General features: G+C 37.6%; 1 protein-coding gene and 1 pseudogene across 1 annotated transcript; both read left to right on the forward strand.

Moving 5' to 3' along the window:
* The window catches only part of LOC107866189, a 42,406-nt pseudogene extending 29,151 nt beyond the window's left edge, over positions 1–13,255 (forward strand).
* Positions 13,256–16,144: 2,889 nt separating this feature from the next.
* LOC107863324 (membrane steroid-binding protein 1) lies at positions 16,145–19,030 on the forward strand. Its single transcript, XM_016709198.2, has 2 exons — positions 16,145–16,698; positions 18,417–19,030. Exons 1-2 carry the CDS (start codon positions 16,388–16,390, stop codon positions 18,790–18,792), a joined length of 687 nt encoding a protein of 228 aa, XP_016564684.1. The 5' UTR covers positions 16,145–16,387; the 3' UTR covers positions 18,793–19,030.
* The last annotated feature ends 1,590 nt before the right edge of the window (positions 19,031–20,620 follow it).

The following is a 20,620-nucleotide window of genomic DNA, read 5'->3' on the forward strand; positions in this document are numbered from 1 at the left end:
TCGACAAGTGGAACAACTGGGATGACTTAGCTTCTGAGTTTGTTCAATATTTTCAATATAACATCGACTTGATTCCGGACAAAAAATCCTTGGTCAACATAAAGAAGAAAAACACTGAAGGTTTTAGGGAATACGCGATGAGGTAGCGTGAACAGGCCGCTAGGGTAAAGCCTCCAATGAAAGAAAGTAAGTTGGTAGAGGTTTTCATTCAGGCACAGGATGAGACCTATTTTCAATATTTACTTCCGATAATGGGAAAGTCTTTTATTGAAGTCCTCAAAATGGGGGAGATGATAGAGGACGGAATCAAGACCGAATAGTGAGTTTTGCCTCATTAAAATCTACCACACAAGCGATTCAAGGTGGATCTGCCACATTCAGAGGTAAAAAGAAGAAAGAGGATGTGGCGACTGTTGTAGCTGGAACCCATTCCTATCCCAAAAGACCACCTCGCCCCTATCCCCAACCCCAAGCCCAAGTCTACGCCCAAGCTCCATATATTCCACCCCACCATTACTACCCTACACAAAATCCTTTATATTCTATTCCACCACCCCCGTACCCAGTATATAGCACGCAACCATATGCCCAAACCCCTTTTTACCCGCAGTGGCACTCGCAAGCTCCACAAAATCACCTATTTGCTTCACCGAATTACCAAAACCCCTCCAGACCCGGTTTTTAACCTAGGCCCAAGTATAAGAAAGAGAAGGTAGTCAAAAATCAATTCACACCTCTTGGGGAGTCATATGCTAGCCTGTTTGATAGGTTGAGAAAGTTGAAGGTCTTAAGCCCAATTTAACGAAGGCTTTCAAATACACCGCTGAGGAATCTCGATTATTCCTTAAGGTGTGTGTACTGCTCTGACATGTCAGGCCATGATATCAAGAAATACTGGCATTTAAAGAGAGTTGTCCAAGATTTAATTAACACAAATCAGATGTTGGTCCAGGCCCCGGAGGGTCCAAATATTAACCAGAATCCGCTGCCAACCCACGCTGAAACCAATATGTTAGAATTGATATATGATGGGAAAGAGTCTTCAAGGTATTATAAGCCTATTGTCAAGGTACAGACCATTGAGGAGAAATCGGTGAATGTAGCAGAGTCTTTGAAGGCAATGCCATTGAGCCAGGAAGAAATGAGAGAAGATAAAGCCCAAGAAAGCACAAAGAAACCCCCGATCACAGTACAAGGCGCCAGAACGTATGTTGATTTAAGTCAGGATAAACCTAAGTTGACAGTGGTAGGAGCTCTGAGTCAGCCCATCTTGATGGTAAAAAGAGCACTGGCAGTGCCTATTATCCTCAAACCGGTGACCCAACCTCTGATAGTTGATATAAAAAAGGTTCCCTGAAATTATGAGTAGGCTGTGATAACCTATCACAGGAAACAAGTAGTGGAAGATGTAGATGAGGGTAGGGGGTTTGACTAGGTCAGGAAGATGCTTCATTCCTGAAAGCTTAAGAAAGTCCAAGCCAATGGTGAGTGGACCATCATCTATCAAAAATCCTATCACCGAAGAAGAAACCAAAGAATTTTTGAAAAGGATAAAATTGCCAGAGTATTCAATAATAGACCAGTTGAAGAAAACCCCTTCTCAAATTTCCCTCTTATCTTTGTTGTTGCACTACAAGGAGCATCATGATATTTTACTGAAGGTATTAAATGAAGCATATTTTCCTAGGGAGATTACAATAAATCAGCTTGAGAAAATGCTCAGAAAAATCTTTGAGGTCAATCGGATCAGCTTTTCTGATGATGAATTGCCTGTTGAAGGTACAGGGCATAACCGAGGCCTTTACATTACAGTGAAGTATGAAGATTTCTACGTCACTCATGTTATAATCGATGGAGGTTCAGGTTCAAATATTTTCCTTATTTCTACTTTGCAAAAGTTGAATATTGGTGCTGACAAGATCAGGCCCAACAATGTATATGTCAGGGCTTTCAATGGTGCAAAATCAAACTCCATTGGCGAAATAGAACTAATGTTGACCATAGGGCCTGTTGAGTTCGCCATAGAGTTTCAAGTATTGAATATAGACTCCTCTTACAATCTATTATTGGGAAGGTCGTGGATCCACAAGGCCAAGGCGGTTGCATCTACACTACACCAAATGATTAAGTTTGAGCATGACAGGAAAAAAGTGGTTATTCACGGTGAAGGAGATTTGTCCGCCGGTGAAGATTCTCCCTTGTCTCTTATTGAAGAAAATAACGTAGAGGACACATTTATCTATCAAATTTTTGATACAGTGCCAGTGAATCGTATCCTTGAATGGCAGGTTACACCGGGACCGCAATTGTCTTCCGCTTCTATCATGATGGTGAGTGAACTTTGGAAATATGGATTTGAGCCAGGAAAGGGTTTGGGAGCATCTCTGTATGGTATAGTTCGTCCCATATGTCCGAGTGAGAACGTGGAAATGTTTGGTCTGGGATTTGAGCCTACGAAGGAAAAAGAAAACATGGTCACTCCCTCACCCAATGCCACTACTCAGTGAATCATTTATTAAGAGTGGTGTCACGAAGCATGTGGAATTTAAAGTTGAATTGATTGATGACTGCCAGAACCTTTTTATTGAAGTTGATATGGTTGAAGCAGAAGAAGGTACCAGTATAACAGACGTCTAATTCATAGGTCCAACTATCCAACTCAATAATTGGGAAGTCACTCCTCTTCCCGTAAGGAGGGAGTTTTGGTAGTTTATTTTATTTTTCTTTCTGTTCATCCGAGTTATTTTAGGGTTGTAATTCGGATTTTAGTTTGTTTATGTTATGTTGGCATCTATGTTTAAACCCTTCTATCTTTTTATTTAATGAAATACAATGTCCCTTTTGATTCGTGTCTAATATATTTTGTTTTTCTTTTTTATATATATACAGTTCTCTTTATGCTGATTCTAATGACATGACATGCATGCGGAATTTTCAGCCTGACCTTAAAATCCAAACTAATCAAGATGTAATAAAGAAGGATGGGGAATATGATGAAGAAGAAGCTCTAAAAGAAATAAGCAAAGAGTTGGTATAGTTTGAAGACAAACCGAATCCTAATTTGAATGAGACTGAGCCAATAAATCTAGCGGATCAAGAAGATGTTAGGAAAACTAAAATCAGTGTACATGCTTTGCCACAGCTAAAAGATGGAATGATTCAAGCATTAATTGATTATATGGATATTTTTGCATGGTCTTATGATGATATGCCTGGTTTAAGCACTAAATTAGTGGCTCACAAATTGCCAACTGATCCCGCGTTCCCTCTTGTCAGACAGAAGTTGAGAAAATTTAAAACTGATGTAAGTATTAAAATCAAAGAGGAAATCATGAAACAACTTGAAGCCAAAGTAATTTGAGTGACTCGTTATCCCATGTGGTTATCCAATGTTGTTCCCGTACCAAAGAAAAATGGCAAAATTCGAGTGTGTGTTAATTACCGTAATTTGAACAGAGCAAGTCTGGAAGATGATTTTCCACTGCCCAACATCCATATTTTGCTAGACAACTGTGCTAAACACAAGGTTACCTCTTTTGTGGATTGCCATACCAGATATCACCAGATCATTATGGATGATGAAGACGTGGAGAAGACGTCTTTTATCACACCATAGGGGACTTATTGTTATCGAGTGATGTCGTTCGGTTTGAAGAATGCTGGAGCAACATACATGAGAGCCATGAACACTATGTTTCATGATATAATACATAGGGAGATTGACGTCTATGTGGATGATGTGATTATTAAGTTAAAAAGTCGGGCCGACCATGTTAAAGATTTAAGAAAGTTCTTTGAAAGCTTAGCAGGTATAATCTCAAGCTCAACCCGACAAAATATGTATTTAGAGTTCCGTCTGGAAAGCTGTTAGGGTTTGTAGTCAGTCGTTGGGGGATTGAATTAGATCCCTCAAAAATCAAAGCCATTCAGGATTTATCCCCGCCCAAGAACAGGACGGAGGTGATGAGTTTGCTTGGTAGACTGAACTACATTAGCAGGTTTATTTGTCAACTCACAACCACTTGTGAGCCTATATTCAAGTTGTTGAAAAAGAGTGTTGCGGTAAAATAGACTGAAGAATGTCAGGAAGCGTTCGATCGAATCAAAAGATATTTGTCAAATCCGCCCGTGCTGGTACCCCCGGAGCCTGGTATCAGTCATGGACAATTCTTTTAGTTGTGTCCTGGGTCAACATAATGTCACAGGCAAAAAGGAGAAGGTTATTTATTATCTTAGCAAGAAGTTCACCGCATATGAGGCCAGGTATACTCTTCTTGAAAAGACGTGTTATGCCCTAACTTAGGTAGCATAGAAGTTGAAGCATTATCTCTCATCCTATACTACTTATCTCATCTCCCACATGGATCCTTTAAAGTATATCTTTCAGCAGCCTATGCCGACAGGTTGATTGGTAAAGTGGCAAATATTACTTACTAAGTTTGACATTGTATATGTGACTCGAACCACCATGAAAGCCCAAGCCTTGGCAGATCATCTTGCTGAGAATCCCGTCGATGAAGAGTATGAGACATTAAAGACATATTTTCCTGACGAAGAAGTGTCGTGTATCGATGAAGTTGTTATAGATGCTGATTCAGGTTGGAAGTTGTTCTTCGATAGAGTTGTCAATATGAAAGGAGTCAGAATCGGTGCAGCTCTTATCTCTGAATCAGGACAACATTTCCCGATAACAGCATAACTTTGATTCTACTGTACTAACAATATGGCAGAGTATGAAGCCTGCATTCTTGGTTTGAGGTTAGCTGTTGATATGGGAGTCCAAGAATTATTGGTGTTGGGGGATTCGGATTTGCTCGTCCATCAAATTCAAGGCGATTGGGAGACGTGAGATTTGAAGCTCATCCCATATCGACAATGCTTGCAGGAGCTATGTCAACGGTTTGTGTTAGTAAAATTTAGGCATATTCCAAGGATTCATAACGAAATTGCTGATGCTTTAGCCACTCTGTCTTCAATGCTCCAACATCCTGATAAAACCTACATCGATCCAATGCATATACAGAGTCGTGATCAGCATGCTTATTGTAATGTGGTTGAAGAAGAGCTTGATGGAGAACCCTGGTTCTTGGATATCAAGCGACACATTCAGTCAGGAGAATACCCAGCATATGCCACCAGCGATCAAAAGAGGATTATTAGGCGTTTGGCTAGTGGATTTTTCTTAAGTGGGGGAATCTTATATAAGAGAACCCCAGATCTGGGACTTTTGAGGTGCGTAGATGTAAGAGAAGCCTCGATAATTATGGAATACACTATGGAGTATGCGGGTCGCATATGAACAGTCATGTCTTATCAAAAAAGATTCTTCAAGCAGGTTATTACTGGCTTACTATAGAGAGAGATTCTATTCAATTTGTTCTAAAGTGTCATCAATGTCAGGTGCACGGTGATCTGATACATTCTCCTCCTGTTGAGTTGCATGCAATAGCCGCTCCATGGCCGTTCGTGGCTTGGGGAATGGATGTGATTAGACCGATTAAGCCGAAGGCATCAAATGGACATAGATTCATTTTGGTAGCCATTGACTACTTCACGAAGTGAGTAGAAGCAGTAAATTTCAAGTCAGTAACAAAGAAGGTTGTGGTAAACGAAGAAGGTTGTGGTAGATTTTGTTCATGCCAATATCATTTGTAGATTTGGAATTCCTAGGATGATCATTACAGACAATGCTGCCAATCTCAATAGTCATTTAATGCAAGAAGTGTGTCAACATTTTAAGATCGCACATCAAAATTCTACTCCATATCGCCCAAAGGACAATGGTGCTGTAGAAGCCGCCAATAAGAATATAAAAAAGATACTGCAAAAAATGGTACAAGGGTCTAGACAGTGGCATGAAAAGTTATTGTTTCCATTGCTAGGTTATCGCACCACTGTTCGCACTTCAACAGGGGTAACCCCATATTTATTGGTGTATGGGACATAAGCAGTCATCCCTGCAGAAGTTGAAATTCCCTCTCTTTGAGTCATTGTAGAAGCAGAGATTGACGATGACGAATGGGTCAAAACTCGACTGGAACATTTAAGTTTGATTGAGGAAAAAAGGCTAACGTCTGTGTGTCATGGCCAGTTGTATCAGAGGAGGATGGCTCGAGCGTATAAAAAAAAGGTCCGTCCCAGGAGTTGGTCAGTTGGTATTGAGACGTATCCTTCCTCAGCAGGTTAAAGCGAAAGGCAAGTTCTCCCCTAACTGGCAAGGTCCTTTCGTTGTGAAGAAAGTGTTGCCCAATAGAGCCTTATATTTGACAGATATTGAAGGCAAAATGGCATAAATGGCTATCATGCTGATGCGGTCAAAAGATATTATGTATGATATTTGATCCTTTGTTCATTTTATTACATGTTTAGTACTGGAATTTTTTAAGATTGATATGATGAAGGCATTTTATTCTTCTATCCAAACATTGTGTCATCCTTTGTTTACCCGTTTGAGCTTCGTTTTAATTTTCTTTCATATCCCTCTTTTGGAATCAAAATAGAGTCAAAGATAAAAGTCAAGAAAATAAGAATAAAAGAAAGAGTTCGAAAATAAAAGAAAAAAAATCAAATCAAAACAAAGAACAAGCTGATGGAACTACGTGCGACCTGATTCTCCTCTCTCGGGAGTGAGATACGTAGGCTGCCCTATTTCGGGCTCGGTCCAACCAAATAAAGATTTAAGATTCATCCAGTCAACAAAAACTGGGGCATGAGTTAATGTGTTATTTGAGTCGATTCCAAAAGTTGTAAGTCCCACCCCCACTTCAAGTGTTGTTTGAACCTCTTGCCATCCTTTTTTAACCTTATCCAAAAGACAAGTTACAACCAAAGAAAGTCCTTCAGATCAATTTTTAATAATGTTAAGGCTAAGAATTCAATGGATATGATGATACATTGTGAGGTACCATGTGTCTCCCTCGGCATAAGAAATTAGCAAAGAAATACAAAATGAGAGAGTCTTATTGGTGAAAACCCCGCGGGCATCATAAGGCGATGGTGAGTTGAGATAAATGAAAATGAGAGAGTCTTATTGGTAAAAACCCTCGCAGGCACCATAAGGCGATGGAGAGTGGAGAGAAATAAAAATGAGAGAGTCTTATTGGTGAAAACCCTCACGGGCACCGTAAGGCGATGGCGAGTTCAAGAGAAAAGTGAAAAGTAAAAAGAAAGAGATTTGTTGGCAAAGGTCTTTTAAGATGTCTTCAATTGAATGTGATGTATGAGTCCAATGGATTGGAAGAAACGGCTCAGCGGCAAAGGCACGATCTCAACAACAAATGGGGAGTTTGGATAGAAAGATCAGGCAGCTTAATTCAAAATGCATGTCATACTCATTGGAGTTGGTTGTCATATTCAAAAAAGTTTTCTTTTTGAATATGGGACATTGCCTTTTCTTTCATTTACATATTCATGCTTTTTGTCTTTTTATGTCATTTATCAAAATAAAAGTCACCATCATTTCTTTACATTTTAAGTCAAGTCTCTGTCAAAACAAGAGAGAAAGGATTTCAAAATTTACTAGCAGTCTTTCCAATTATATGAGGCAAAGCCAAGGACCAGCACATGAAATAAATATGATCGTAATTCAACACGAAGCAAAGGAAGTCTATCAACCAACAGGCTATTGGATTCGTAAAAGCATTCAGATTTGGGAAAAGAGTGCGCCTCAGGGGCACGGTAAAATAGAAACCCATTGTTCAAGTCAGAACTCATTTCCCTCAATCTAGATCCGGGTCAATGATGCGGAAAGACAGGGAAAGTGTCAGCGATTTGGAACAAAGATGAAAGGAATGAGTGCTGGGGCAGATACCTGAGAAGCCAAGAGCTGCAAACCACCACTAAATTTTTAACTGATAAATTTTCTTTGTTGAAATAGGGGCAAATTCACTTCACTTAATTTAGCTACCATTGGAAATGCACATCCGTGAGATTTTAATTTCTGTTCAAGGACCCTTCTGAAAAATGGGATTCTACTTTATGCTCAGGACCCTCCTGAAAAATGGGATTTTACTTTATGTTCAGGACCTTCCTGAAAAATGGGATTTTACTTCCTGTTCAGGACTCTCCTGAAAAATGGGACTTTACCTTTTGTTTAGGACCCTCCTGAAAAATGGGATTCTACTTTATCTCAGGACCCTCCTGGAAAATGGGAATTTACTTTCAATTCAGGACCCTCCTGAAAAATGGGAATTTACTTTATGTTCAGGACCCTCCTGGAAAATGGGAATTTACATTCAATTCAGGACCCTCCTGGAAAATGGAAATTTACTTTCAATTCAGGACTCTCCTGAAAAATGAGAATTTACTTTATATTCAGGACCCTCCTAAAAAATGGAAATTTACTTTATATTCAGGACCCTCCTGGAAAATGGGAATTTACTTTCAATTCAGGACCCTCCTGGAAAATGGGAATTTACTTTCAATTCAGGACCCTCTTGGAAAATGGGAATTTACTTATGTTCAGGAACCTCCTGAAAAATGAGAATTTACTTCTATTCAGGACCCTCCTGGAAAAATAGGACTTTATTTTCAGAAACATGGAATCTTTCTTTATCATAATATTTGTTTAGAATAATTTTGTTCTAGTTTGGACTTTGATATCAGGATCCCTCCCGAAGAACAGGGTGATGAAATTGCAAGTCAGGAACCCTCCCGAAGAACAGGGTGATGAAATTGCAAGTCAGGAGCCCGCTTGAAGAACAGGGTGATGAAATGGAAAGTCAGGAGCCCACCTGAAGAATAGAGTGATGAAATGGAAAGTCAGGAGCTCGCCTGAAGAACAGGGTGATGAAATTGAAAGTCAAGCAACAAAGTAAAATTGAAAGTAAAGCAACAAAGTAAAGAAATTGAAAGCCGAAGAACAGGGAGAATAAAGGGAAAATTAAGCAATAATGTGAAACAATTGAAAACCAAGCAACAAGTGATGAAATTGCAAGTCAGGAGCCCGCCTGAAGAATAGGGTGATGAAACTTAAGTCAGGATCTCAACAGAAGCTGTATAGCTAGGATTTTGTAATTTCATTTATGTTTTAACTTATAATTTTCATTTTTCTGATGTAATGACAGAGCCGCGGACCGAAACCTCGATGGAACCTCACTCGACTCTCTAGCTTGGTATAGTCCACCTCCTTTCGATCTTGTAATATACCGGTCACTTGATTCCCTCATAACTTGGGTAGGTAGGATGTCCGTCAAGACTCGGATGTCCTTCTTTCTTCAGTTTCTTTCTTCGAATAATGATCGGGACAAAATTCTGTCTTGTTATCTACTTCTTTGTATGAAAACACTAGGTATTTACATTCAAAGGGGGCATGATGTAGACACATAATTTTTTCCCATCGATGATATTTTTATTTCTGATATCACATAATTTAAGCTTACTTTTTATAATTTTTCCCCAAGAAAATAAATATCCACCTCACCTTTACTTATTTATGCATTTATTTTTTGTTTTTTGTTTTGTTTTTATCCAAATAACAAACCCAGTAACAAACTTAATCCTCAAATATTCTTTTGGTAACAAATTAACCACTCCTCCTATCAATTTTGAACAACACATCACCACCCCACTACCCACCCACGTGACCCTTCACACTATTACCTCTCATATATACATATCATAATATCCACGCACAGGAGAGAGGACGGACGATACACAAACAAAAATAGAAGAGCTCCTATATTTTTAGGCAGGCTTCACTCTTAATCCACTGAATATACTCACACACATATAGAGATATAGGGAGATGACGAACAGATCTCAAAAGAGTCACGGAGAGAGAGAAAGCAGATTTCGAGGACGGTTACCGTACCGGCGACATACTCGCCGGAAACGCATTGAGGCAATCACCAAAAATATCCAAACCCGTCAGAACAGATCGTAATCGGTATATTTCTAGTTATTTTGGTCATTGTTGAATCCTTTGAAGTCGCAACATCATAAAGCGGTCAAATGGATCTTGATTTCGTTTTCGATTCCGTTCTAACTCATTAAGATTCGATTCAAATTTCTCTATTTTTCACGATATTTTGATCAGGTTATACCAATTTTTAGTGGTATTTGGACTTCTGAAGCCGTGGGTTTGTCTACCTTGGCATTTCATTTTCGAGAATTGGGTTTCGGGGTTCATTGATACTCATTTTTGGGTTTTGGATTTGATTTTCATTCGTATTAACTTGTTTATTGAGATCATTTTGGACATCGAAGTTGGGGTTTGTCGCTGTTGAGGTTCTCCGTTCGAGTATCTTGGTCTTCGGATTTTCTTATTATCAACAAATTCGATCCTTTGAAGGTCCATTCCTAAATTCTCTCTCTTTATTATTTTTTTTAATATGGCTATGATGTGATCTTTGGTGATGTGGTTTTGAATCTTTAAGTAGTATTAATTGTATTGTGAGGTATGAATGTTTCATGTTCTTAATACTTGAATCCTCGTTGAGTGGATATGTTGGATGTTGGTGTTGGACTTTGAGTAGTGATTTGAACTAAAGAATTTATTGACCCTCGGTTAAAGACGGATTCGGAATTGGGATCATGATATGATAACAGATGAATATAAATTAGTTATTTTGATTCATTATTATTGTCGTTAATTGAATTTGGTAGTATCAAGATACGCCGATTGGAATAGGCAAGACGTAGGTCGGGTAAGCAAATCTAGAGATTGTGGGTTGATTGAATGGTTTGATTTTATCACTTTTGAATCAATTGTATGATTTGGCCGGGGAATGCCCCCAAGTATCTGTATATATTTATTCACCGGGGAATGCCCCGAGGTATCTTGTATCCGGAGGACGTTCGTGATGAAAGCCCGAGGAGGCGGGTAAAGCATTAGTCTAGAATTAATTTAGAGTAGGATTTATTTTTACGCATTTCTTATTTTTGAACTGTTTGGACTGGACAATAAATTTTGGATTGTTTTGTTTTGTTTGTTTAATTGATTGTGTTTGTATGTTTTGTGTGGTTTATACCTTCGTAGTGTCAAATTAGCCGATACGCTTCACCAAGCGACCGTGATCAAACCACGGGATCGAGGGGTGCCAACACCTTCCCCTCGGTCAACAGAATTCCTTAGCCGGAATCTCAGTTCGCGGATCAGTTTTAGAGTCAAAACCATTTTGAAAAGGATTTTCAAAGGTGACTTGGCACACCCAATTATTTCAAGTGGCGACTCTAAGTTTTCATGCAAATAATCCTTTTCGAAACAACTTTTCACCTTTTGTCACTTCAATAATAAAAACCCTTTCAAAACTAAAATCAATCTTTTCGGGTTAAAAAAGGGGTGTGACAATTATTCCTTAAGATTGTTATTTTATGGTGTTTTGGGTACAAGAATCTATATAAATTCAACACCAACTTCAACACAAGTTCCTGTATAAACAAGAACACCTATGAAGTTCTTTAACACCTTCAACACAAGATTACTGATAATCTATTCAAGAAGTATGTTAATTTTCAAAAACAAGATGAAACAGAATTTGTAAGGCCAAGTCCCCTAACTTCACGGAGTGTCCTTAAGGAATAATTCCTCTCACTGTACCTGAGATTATGAAATCTTTCTCCCAGGATAAAATGGTCTTCAATCCGAACTATAGCGGTACCTCAAATTGTTGGATTCAACGAACTCACTCAATAGCTTAATGATCACATAGAGTTTTTGTTAACAACAAGAGAGTTTTTGCTGTCAAAATTAATGCCAATACCTGAGGAAAATATCAGGTATTTATAGCCTTAAGTGTATCCTTTCAGAAAGGATACATTGGTTCAGCAGAAAGGCACTTTTCTGCAACAGTCGCGTCCCTGTATTGGGACTGAGCTGGACATACGCCTGAAGTACGACTGCATGTGATGTCTTGCAGATTCCAGTGAGCATCTATGCTGGAAGTGCGTTCGCATGTCACCCACTATCGCGAAACAGTGTGCCCTTTTCTTGAATGGTCGCATCCATTCATGATGCGTTACATATACGCTGGCATTGCATCTGAAATGCGCCCGCATTTGGAGAAAATTAATACTATCAGATTTTGAATAAAATTTCACTTGTAAACAAGTTTCAAATAAATTTTGTCTAAAAAAGATTCGAGGTCGGGGTTGAGCGACGACGACAATGGTGCGAGGCATCACCTAGTTCTTGCCTCACTATCCATGTGGAGTTAGTTTTCTCATTATAAACACATTCAAGTTCTCTTCTCCCACCACTGTGGGAGAAATCAGTGAACTTTCTAATTTGGGAGTACACTTTCTAAATTAGTGTCTCCCTTCTCCCCACCATTTTTCCTCCATTTTTAATTCACATACACCTTGAACCCAACACTTTTAACTTAAATAAATAATGCATACAAATGATATCCCTTTAGCCATAAGAAATAGTTTTTTCCACGTTGTTTGGAAATCAGTGTTTGATCATGAAAATTTCAAATTCAACTTGAAGTTGTTCAAATTCGGAAACAACTGATAACCTGTTTTCCAACTCACACCACTTTTAAAGTTGTCTCAAATTTGACAAGTATATTCAAGCATGAATTTTATTCCAAATATTCTTTGCAAAACGTATAAGCAAACACAACTCCAACTTCATCCAATTCATAAATTTGGAATAAAGAGAAACATATTTGGAATCTATGGCCAAATGCCTACTAATTCAGGAGAAGCAAAGATTACTGTGAAAGTGACTATGACAACCAATTAAATCTCCTCTTTTTTAGGTGTCCACGGCTTAAACACGCCTTGTTATGCCTGCTTGGGAAAAACTAAATGAGACAACAATATGCAGGGCTATTCATTTATGAGAAGATCTTGAATCACTGACGATGCCTAGCATTGAAGATCCTGCAAATGTCTACAAATTGCAAGGAGTTACAAAAAAAATTTTGAGCTCAAGATTATGGGCCAATGTAATATACTGCTTGCATCTACATTGGTATCCTTTCTTCCAAACTTAGAAGTGTTGAGTTTGAGGTGCACAATGTTGTCTAAACCTACTTTGGTTATTATCTTAGAGGGGCTAAAAAAGTTGAGAGTGCTCAACATTTCTCATTGCATAATTACTGAAGATGATCCACCCACACCAATGAAATTTATGACCGAGCTTGATAAAACTATTCTGGAAAAAGCGTCTAGGTTAGATGAATTCCTGACCTGCATGATTGACTCATGCATCATGTGTCAGTGCACTCTAGATGATAAAGGGGAGAAGAGGTGGCGTAGGTATGAAGACCAATGAAAAGTGGATGAGGTTAAATCTCTTGCAATTTAACAGCTTTAAGATTATATTGCTTCATGAGATTAAGGTCCAGTAAACGTGTAAACTTGCTATCTTTTTGTGTACTTTATTGTGTGATGCTACTTGTGTGTTGTACTCTTGTTTGTTTTTAAGTCTTATTCGCTTGAATAGGGTTGTCTATGTTCTTCGTGTTTCTATGGTCTTATGCTTTTTGTTTCTGCATTTCGTAGCACACTGCAGATTCTTTATCCATTTACATATGTATTGTCAAGCACATCAATCAAGCTTATAACCCGTTAGGCCATGCTTTGGGGAGGACTAAAAAAAAAACTTTTTTTCTCCAAAGAGATGCTTATTCTTTTAAAAAGTGGGGTGTTTGATCAGTTTTTGATAGAATATGGGTAGCAGAAGTTGTTTTTCAGATGTCGTACTTTTAAAAAAGTTTCGCCAAACATTATTTGCTTTTCAAAAATGCTTTTTAAATTGGTTAGTCAATCTAAAATCGTGGTACTTTTGAAAAGCATTTTGAGAAAAATGCATTTCAAATGAGCTGATTTTGCAAGTTTAACCAAATGTACTATAATTTTATCATTATTTTAATGTGACATGCTATGTCCACATCGTGTTTCAAAAAGTTCCTCCAGAGTGTTTTAGGATAGGAGTATATGCAAATCTTCTTTTTTGTAGAGTAAATAGGTTAAAATTTTATCAAATTATTATCGATTTGCAAGTTTCATATCTATATTATTAGATGTTCTCGAAACCTCTTGAACTACCATGAACCCAACTATCATGAACCCATTGTGTCACATGAATTCAATTTAAAGACCTTTTTTATCTCCCAAATATTTTTTATCAAGTTATTCTAAATTTTTTGTCACATGTCCAACTGGAATTTTCAATCTAAAGGAAATTTTAGTTCAAGAAGCAACAAAACCACCTAATAATTTAAAGTATAAAATTAAACTAATAGTGATAATAGTTTTAAGTTTTTTTTTTTAATCTATTTAGACTTACGTATTAGAATATAATGTTGAAGCTCACTAAAAGTGCAACATTTTAGGTACAAATTCAACTTATCTTATTGCATCATCTTTAGGCTATTTAAAGTGTAATTCAAAAACCTCTTGTATAAAGATTTAATTAAGTGACTAATTGGAAGTAAATTACACGAAAACTAAAATGTTAGGCAATTATTTGGGAAAAGTCGTCGTTTTCATCTTAAATTATACATGAAAAGTTGAAGACACACTTAAACTATTGATGTGACCTATTACACACCTATACTATATAAAAATGAATTTGTTTACTCCCCATGACACCAATGCCCAAGTTTAATGAGTGGAGTGGAGTACACTCGCCCTGTGGTGCTACCACGTTTTTAATTCAATATATTTCTATCAAATTTAACCCCAACCCGACCCAAACCCATAATATTTGACCCTAACCCGATTCAACCCAAAATATTAGACCCTAACCCAACCCAACCCAACCCAAATTAATACACCCTAACCCGATTAATTCGGGTAGAATATGGATCGACAAACCCAATTTGAAGATCAGCGAGGATCGATGAAAACAAAATGCAAAATCATTTCTCAATTTTTGTTCCAAGCTTAGTAGCATATTGAACCCGATAAAAGAGGTGAAGAAACACTTGAGGGGAGAAACAATTATCAAAATTTGAAAAAAATTAAGAGAAAGAACTATATTTTCTTGCATTATAGTAAGAAATCAAGCGATTAAAAAGATTTAATTTTGATTTTCGATGACCAATTCGAGAATTAGGGTTCTTGAGTTTGGGAACCCCAAATTGACTTGAATGGAATTTTTTGGTCAATGTATCCATTGGGGGTTTCAATTTATTAAATTTTTAATGTTTTTACCGTTTATTTTTTAATTTTAAAAGGTTAGACACGCTTTTTATGCGTGTAAGAAACGTGCCTGGATATGGGTGTCGTGGGGAGTGAATAAATTCACTTTTATTTAGTATAGGCATATAATAGGTCACATCAATAGTGTAAATGTATCTTTGATTTTTCATGCATAGTTTAGGATATAAACCATGCCTTTTTCCTGCAGTTATTTTAATAAATATGTTTTTTTTCAATTTTATGCTACAGTGACAATATTTTGATTGTCAACAAAGTGGGGTGTGAATTAAATGACATTTTCTACCTAACATCTACTAATTACCTCTTCATGATTCTTCCCTCTTAAATACATTATATAAAATTACACATTTTATACTTAAAATTGATCTCTTTTAAATTTTTACTATTTAAATAAGTTAATTTTTAATTGCGTAGTTAAACAATTAAAATTATACTATGGAGTATAAATTATCAAAAAAGTAAAGTCATATTTGGAGATAACTTATAAAATATTATAATATTTTCTCGATTTAAAAAAAAATGACCTTTTTTTTCTTTTAGAAAAAATGATCATTTTGTTAGCAATTTTTTAATATCAATTTTTCATATGATATATTTAAAACTACAAGATTAGAAAGTAATTTGGTACATTTAACATATCTTTAATTTCATTTAAGATCATAAAATTTAAAAATCTTTTTTATTTTTCTTAAACTTTATGTTAAAACATAATACGCCATTCTTGCACTGAATAGAGGAAGTATATGATATAAATTTATCTCTTATAATAAACTATATTTAATTACCCAAGGCAAAGATAAAAAGTGCAAATGACCTTCATTCAATTGTATGAAGCAATAATTAATAACGTGAATCAAGAATCATGAGTTATCTGATTCAAATATCAATAGAAAATTTAAAAAAATACTGTGATTCCACTTCTAATGATACAAGGTGATTTTCTACCATTTATCCTGATTTTGAAGGACAAGAATTACTTGATAAACCAAACTACTTGATATTGTTGCTGCTATGAATAAATTGCCCTAGAAACCACAATTATAAAAAAAAAATAAAAAAAAATGCAGATGAGTGTCAAAATGGAAAAGTTGGTCAAAACAAAAGGGATAGGTCCAAAATGCACAGCTCACGTGGTGCACAGTACAACAAGATTATGACTACATAAACAATATAGTCTACCTCATCAATTTTCACAAATCAAGAAACCCCCTCTTCTTTGTTTCTCTCGCCCACTATCACTTAGAACCCACATTCTACTTCTTCTTCAATTATGGCTGTAGAGCTATTGGAAACACTCAAAGATTCAATTACAGCTTACACTGGTCTTTCTCCAACTACCTTTTTTACAGTGGTTGCTGTAGCACTTGCTTTCTACTATGTTGTCTCCGAGTTTTTTGGTTCATCTGATCATGCTCATCAACAGAGACCTAGAGATTTCGAAGAACAGATGCAGCCTCTGCCACCACCAGTTCAGCTTGGAGAGATTTCTGAACACGAGTTGAAGGAGTATGATGGCTCTGATTCGAAGAAGCCTTTGTTGATGGCTATTAAGGGTCAGATCTATGATGTTTCTCAGAGCAGGTAGTTTCTTACAAGTGTTCTTAAAGCTATTTTTTGTTCTGGGTAGGTGTTCTTTTGGCGGAATTTTCAGGTTTTCATCTTGTTTACTTTTTATATGAAGCTTTGACTTTGAATTTTGGAATTGGTAAGTTCTTGTTGTCGGTTTTTTCTGCTCTTTTTTGTTGGTTTGGTGTTTTAGCTTTGTTATTGTGGAAAGTTCTATGCTTTATGTGAAAGTTGGGCAACTTTTGGTAGAGAAAAAGAAAGAGTGTTATTGATTGTAGAATCAATCTTCCTTTCTGTTTTCTTGAACTGTCTTATGCCTTTTCATTTGTTGGGAAAAAGAATTAACTTTGCTGAAGTTTTCAGACTCTGAAATTTGCTATTTACATGGTGGATTCGGCATGGGAATTGGTCAACAAAAATATACCGGGTTTAATCCCACAAGTGGGGGTTTTGGGGAGGGTAGAGTGTATGTAGCGCTTACCTCTACCCCATAAAGATAGCGAGGCCAAGGCATGGGATTGGTCGAATACTGGAAATATTGAGTTAGTGTGTAGGTGTGAAGATGAGTAACGCTCAATGGTTGTGACATAGGTTCAATGAAATGGAAGAAAATCATGTAAGATCAGGGTTTAAATTCATTTCTAGTCAAGTTCTTTCCATATGCCTATTGCTAGTGAGAATTAGTAGTTATTGATGGAATAGTAGGTGCAGACGAGCTAGCCCTTACACTATCCTTGTTAAAAGGACATCAATGTGTTTTCTCTTTAGTGTATAGGTGCGACACTTGGAATAATATTCTAGTTAAAGAGTTCTTTTTGCAAGTAATATCCAACGGGTGTTTAAGTGTATAGGTCTGCTAGCCAGGTAGCCATTAGGATTGAGATCTAATACAATGTCAAGGTTGAGATCTTGAGGACTTAAAGTAGTCTTGACTTGTCTGTGATTCTTTTGTGGAACACTCCCGACTTTTATGTGACTCTCCCTAGAGTCACTTATATTTTCCAGTTTTAATTCAACCAGTTAGAGGAATCATCGGTCATCTTCTGAATTGCAATCTAAGGCTTCTTTTATGAATGAGTTTATGTTTTGGAAATATTTACTCTGTTATGTCTGGTGAACTTGAATTATCTCCATTAAGCATTTCATCCAATCTCCAGTTTTGGCCTATTTATATTCATTTAGAAATGTTGATTTCACTACTTCGATAAATCTTGGATTTGGTAATATTTTAATAACTAGTCATTACAAACCAAAAATAAAAAAAAAGTTAATAACCAAAACATGATATGATTTAAGAATTTAATGTCAAATGGTTTTCATATATGATCCTGTCAGTCTGAATGTGCATTAAATTGGTCCAGGATTATGTCCTTGGAGGATCAAGTACCCCGAATTGAATTTGAATGAGTTTCTATCCCTAATTCTTACCATTATAAAAAAAATGAGTTCCTATCCCAATTGTATGCCCAAGTATCTCGATCCTCGCCTTGGTGAATAGAATTATTTGGTGCCTGTGTTGGTGGGAGATAGCAAGTACCCAGTAGAACAGTTGAGGCACACACTAGTTGGCCCAGACACCACTGTCATTTAAGAAGGAACATCTTGGTCAACTTTATCTATCAAAAACTGTTATTTTGATCAACTTTAAACTTATCGGTTTTAACTGCTAAGGGTCTATTGTTGTTTCAGTAGCTCACTTAAATGCGATGATCTTACAACATATGTTTGTGCAGAATGTTCTATGGACCTGGAGGACCTTATGCGTTATTTGCTGGAAAGGATGCCAGTAGAGCTCTCGCCAAGATGTCCTTTGAGGAAAAAGATCTCACTGGTGATATCTCTGGCCTTGGTCCATTTGAGCTTGAGGCCTTGCAAGATTGGGAGTATAGATTCATGAGCAAGTATGTCAAGGTTGGGACTATCAAGCAGACAGTGCCAGTAAGTGATGCTGCACCTAATGGTGAATCTGTTGAATCAACTGATGGTGAAGCTAAGCCAACAGAAGCTGTTGCATCAGAGAGCGCTAAGCCTTCGGAAGATGGTCCATCTGGAAGTGTTGTTGCTGAAACCGTGGACAAGTCTGATGGTGACGTAGACAAGAAGGACTAATTGGGATACCATTTTCATCGACAAGCTCAGCACTACGGGAAACAGTTCGATGGGGGATACAAAGACATGGCGTTGTGAAGATACCTGTATTATCTTGTGTCAGATGAATGTTGATTCTAGCATATAAACTCCTTAGGTATTCGAGCTACTCTATCTGATTTGGTGTATGAAATAATGAACAAGCCTTCTAATCCTGCAATTGCAAGTATTTATATAGTTAATACTTGATTACTTATGAGTTATGGGTAAAGTTCACCTCTGTGTCTGCAAGTGGTAGTAATTCCCCCTTATCTCAAGTGCATCTCTTCTTGTGGTAAGCCACAGCTAAAACCCTCACACCCCTTCTCCCTTCTTGTCTTTTTGAAGCATTCCCCTCATTTGGCTGTAGGAAGAAAGGAAAATTGGTAGTAGAATAGGTAGCAACTATCAAGAATAAAAAAATTTCATCTTGTAGTCCAATTGAAGGAAACCTTTCACATAATAAATAATATAATTTCTAATCTGGTTGTTGGCCTCTCTACCTTCACAAGGTAAAAGTAAGACTATGAACTTATGAAATTATACTGGATTTGTTGTTAGCAGCTTTTACCTTTTACCTGATGCCTGTGAAGGAGTTCAGCATATAAGACTATGAACTTATGAAATTATACTGGATTTGTTGTTAGCAGCTTTTACCTTTTACCTGATGCCTGTGAAGGAGTTCAGCATATTCCCTATGGCCCCCGAAAGTGCTAGTGCAGGTGGTTTCTGTCCACCTGTGCTTGGACCACATTTTTGGGCTTCTTATGTAATAGAGGAACTCCACAACCATATTCCTGTTTTGACTTTCTCTCTCGCTCTTCAAATAACCCACTTCGTCACATCTCTTTTGTGGTCTGGCTTGTGCTTAAGTATGTGGTCTAGTGATCAATGAAGGAATACAATTATCAAAGAATCCTAACGTTATTTGCCTCCAGATGAATATTAAATCAAAATTAATGCAAGCCAGTATGTGACGCCCCAAAATTTTGGGGCTTGTCAACCGGCAGAACTGTGCGTGCCAACTAGGCCGCACCCCTGTCAGCTATGCAGGCGGCATGGGCTGAAGGAATGAGCTGAAGTTGGAGAGAGGCAAAAGGGCATGGGCTGAAGGAATGAGCTAAAGTTGGAGATGAGGCAAAAGGGCATAACATGAGGCAACAAGCATCTATATATGTTGCATGACATGTCCTAAGAGTGCCAAGGTGATTTGAAGAGGGCTTGGTGTGAGCCCAAGGGGGTGGAGGCATGGTGAGGATCGTGTGCGATGTCAGCACCGTGCCATTTTGAGCTACAAGTAGAATCTAAGGATTCTGGTTTAAGAGGATGTTCTTAAGGGTACCTTATGTATGCTTACCAAATTTGGGGTCATTTGGAGTCTGTTTGGATAGGGGCTTGACTTGGACAAGGTCCAGTGGCATTGTCGTAATTTGTTGATTGGTCCGAAGGCCATAACTCGTTCCATGGGCATGGGAATGGGATGAAACTTCGTGGAGATATGAAGGAAGTCAAAAGAAAGGAGTAGGAACAAACGACACCCAATTTGGAGGTCGGAGGAATGATCTAAGCCCCAGTACAGTTCTCGGGCAAAATAATATCTAGTGCCAGACATTGGGATTATTTATTTTAAGCATATATAAGGGGTATACATAGTGACAGCCTACCAGCCTCCCCCGGGAGTGTCGACAGATGGTCACCCCAAGTGTGCTTCCTTGAGAGACAACTTCAAGGGTCTGCCTTGGCATGTCAAAGGAATGCGCAAGGTACTCATAGGGCTCGGGAACCCTATGGGCAACGCAGGATCAGGTAG

This window comes from Capsicum annuum, chromosome 3 (assembly GCF_002878395.1).
Source record: "Capsicum annuum cultivar UCD-10X-F1 chromosome 3, UCD10Xv1.1, whole genome shotgun sequence".
Classification (NCBI taxonomy): domain Eukaryota; kingdom Viridiplantae; phylum Streptophyta; class Magnoliopsida; order Solanales; family Solanaceae; genus Capsicum; species Capsicum annuum.

What these genes read in the sequence shown, in the direction of transcription:
- LOC107863324 (XM_016709198.2), top strand. Translation starts at nt 16,388, where the DNA reads ATGGCTGTAGAGCTATTGGAAACACTCAAAGATTCAATTACAGCTTAC. An exon ending in TATGATGTTTCTCAGAGCAG is followed by an intron (nt 16,699 to 18,416) that starts GTAGTTTCTTAC and finishes ATGTTTGTGCAG; the next exon opens with AATGTTCTATGGACCTGGAG.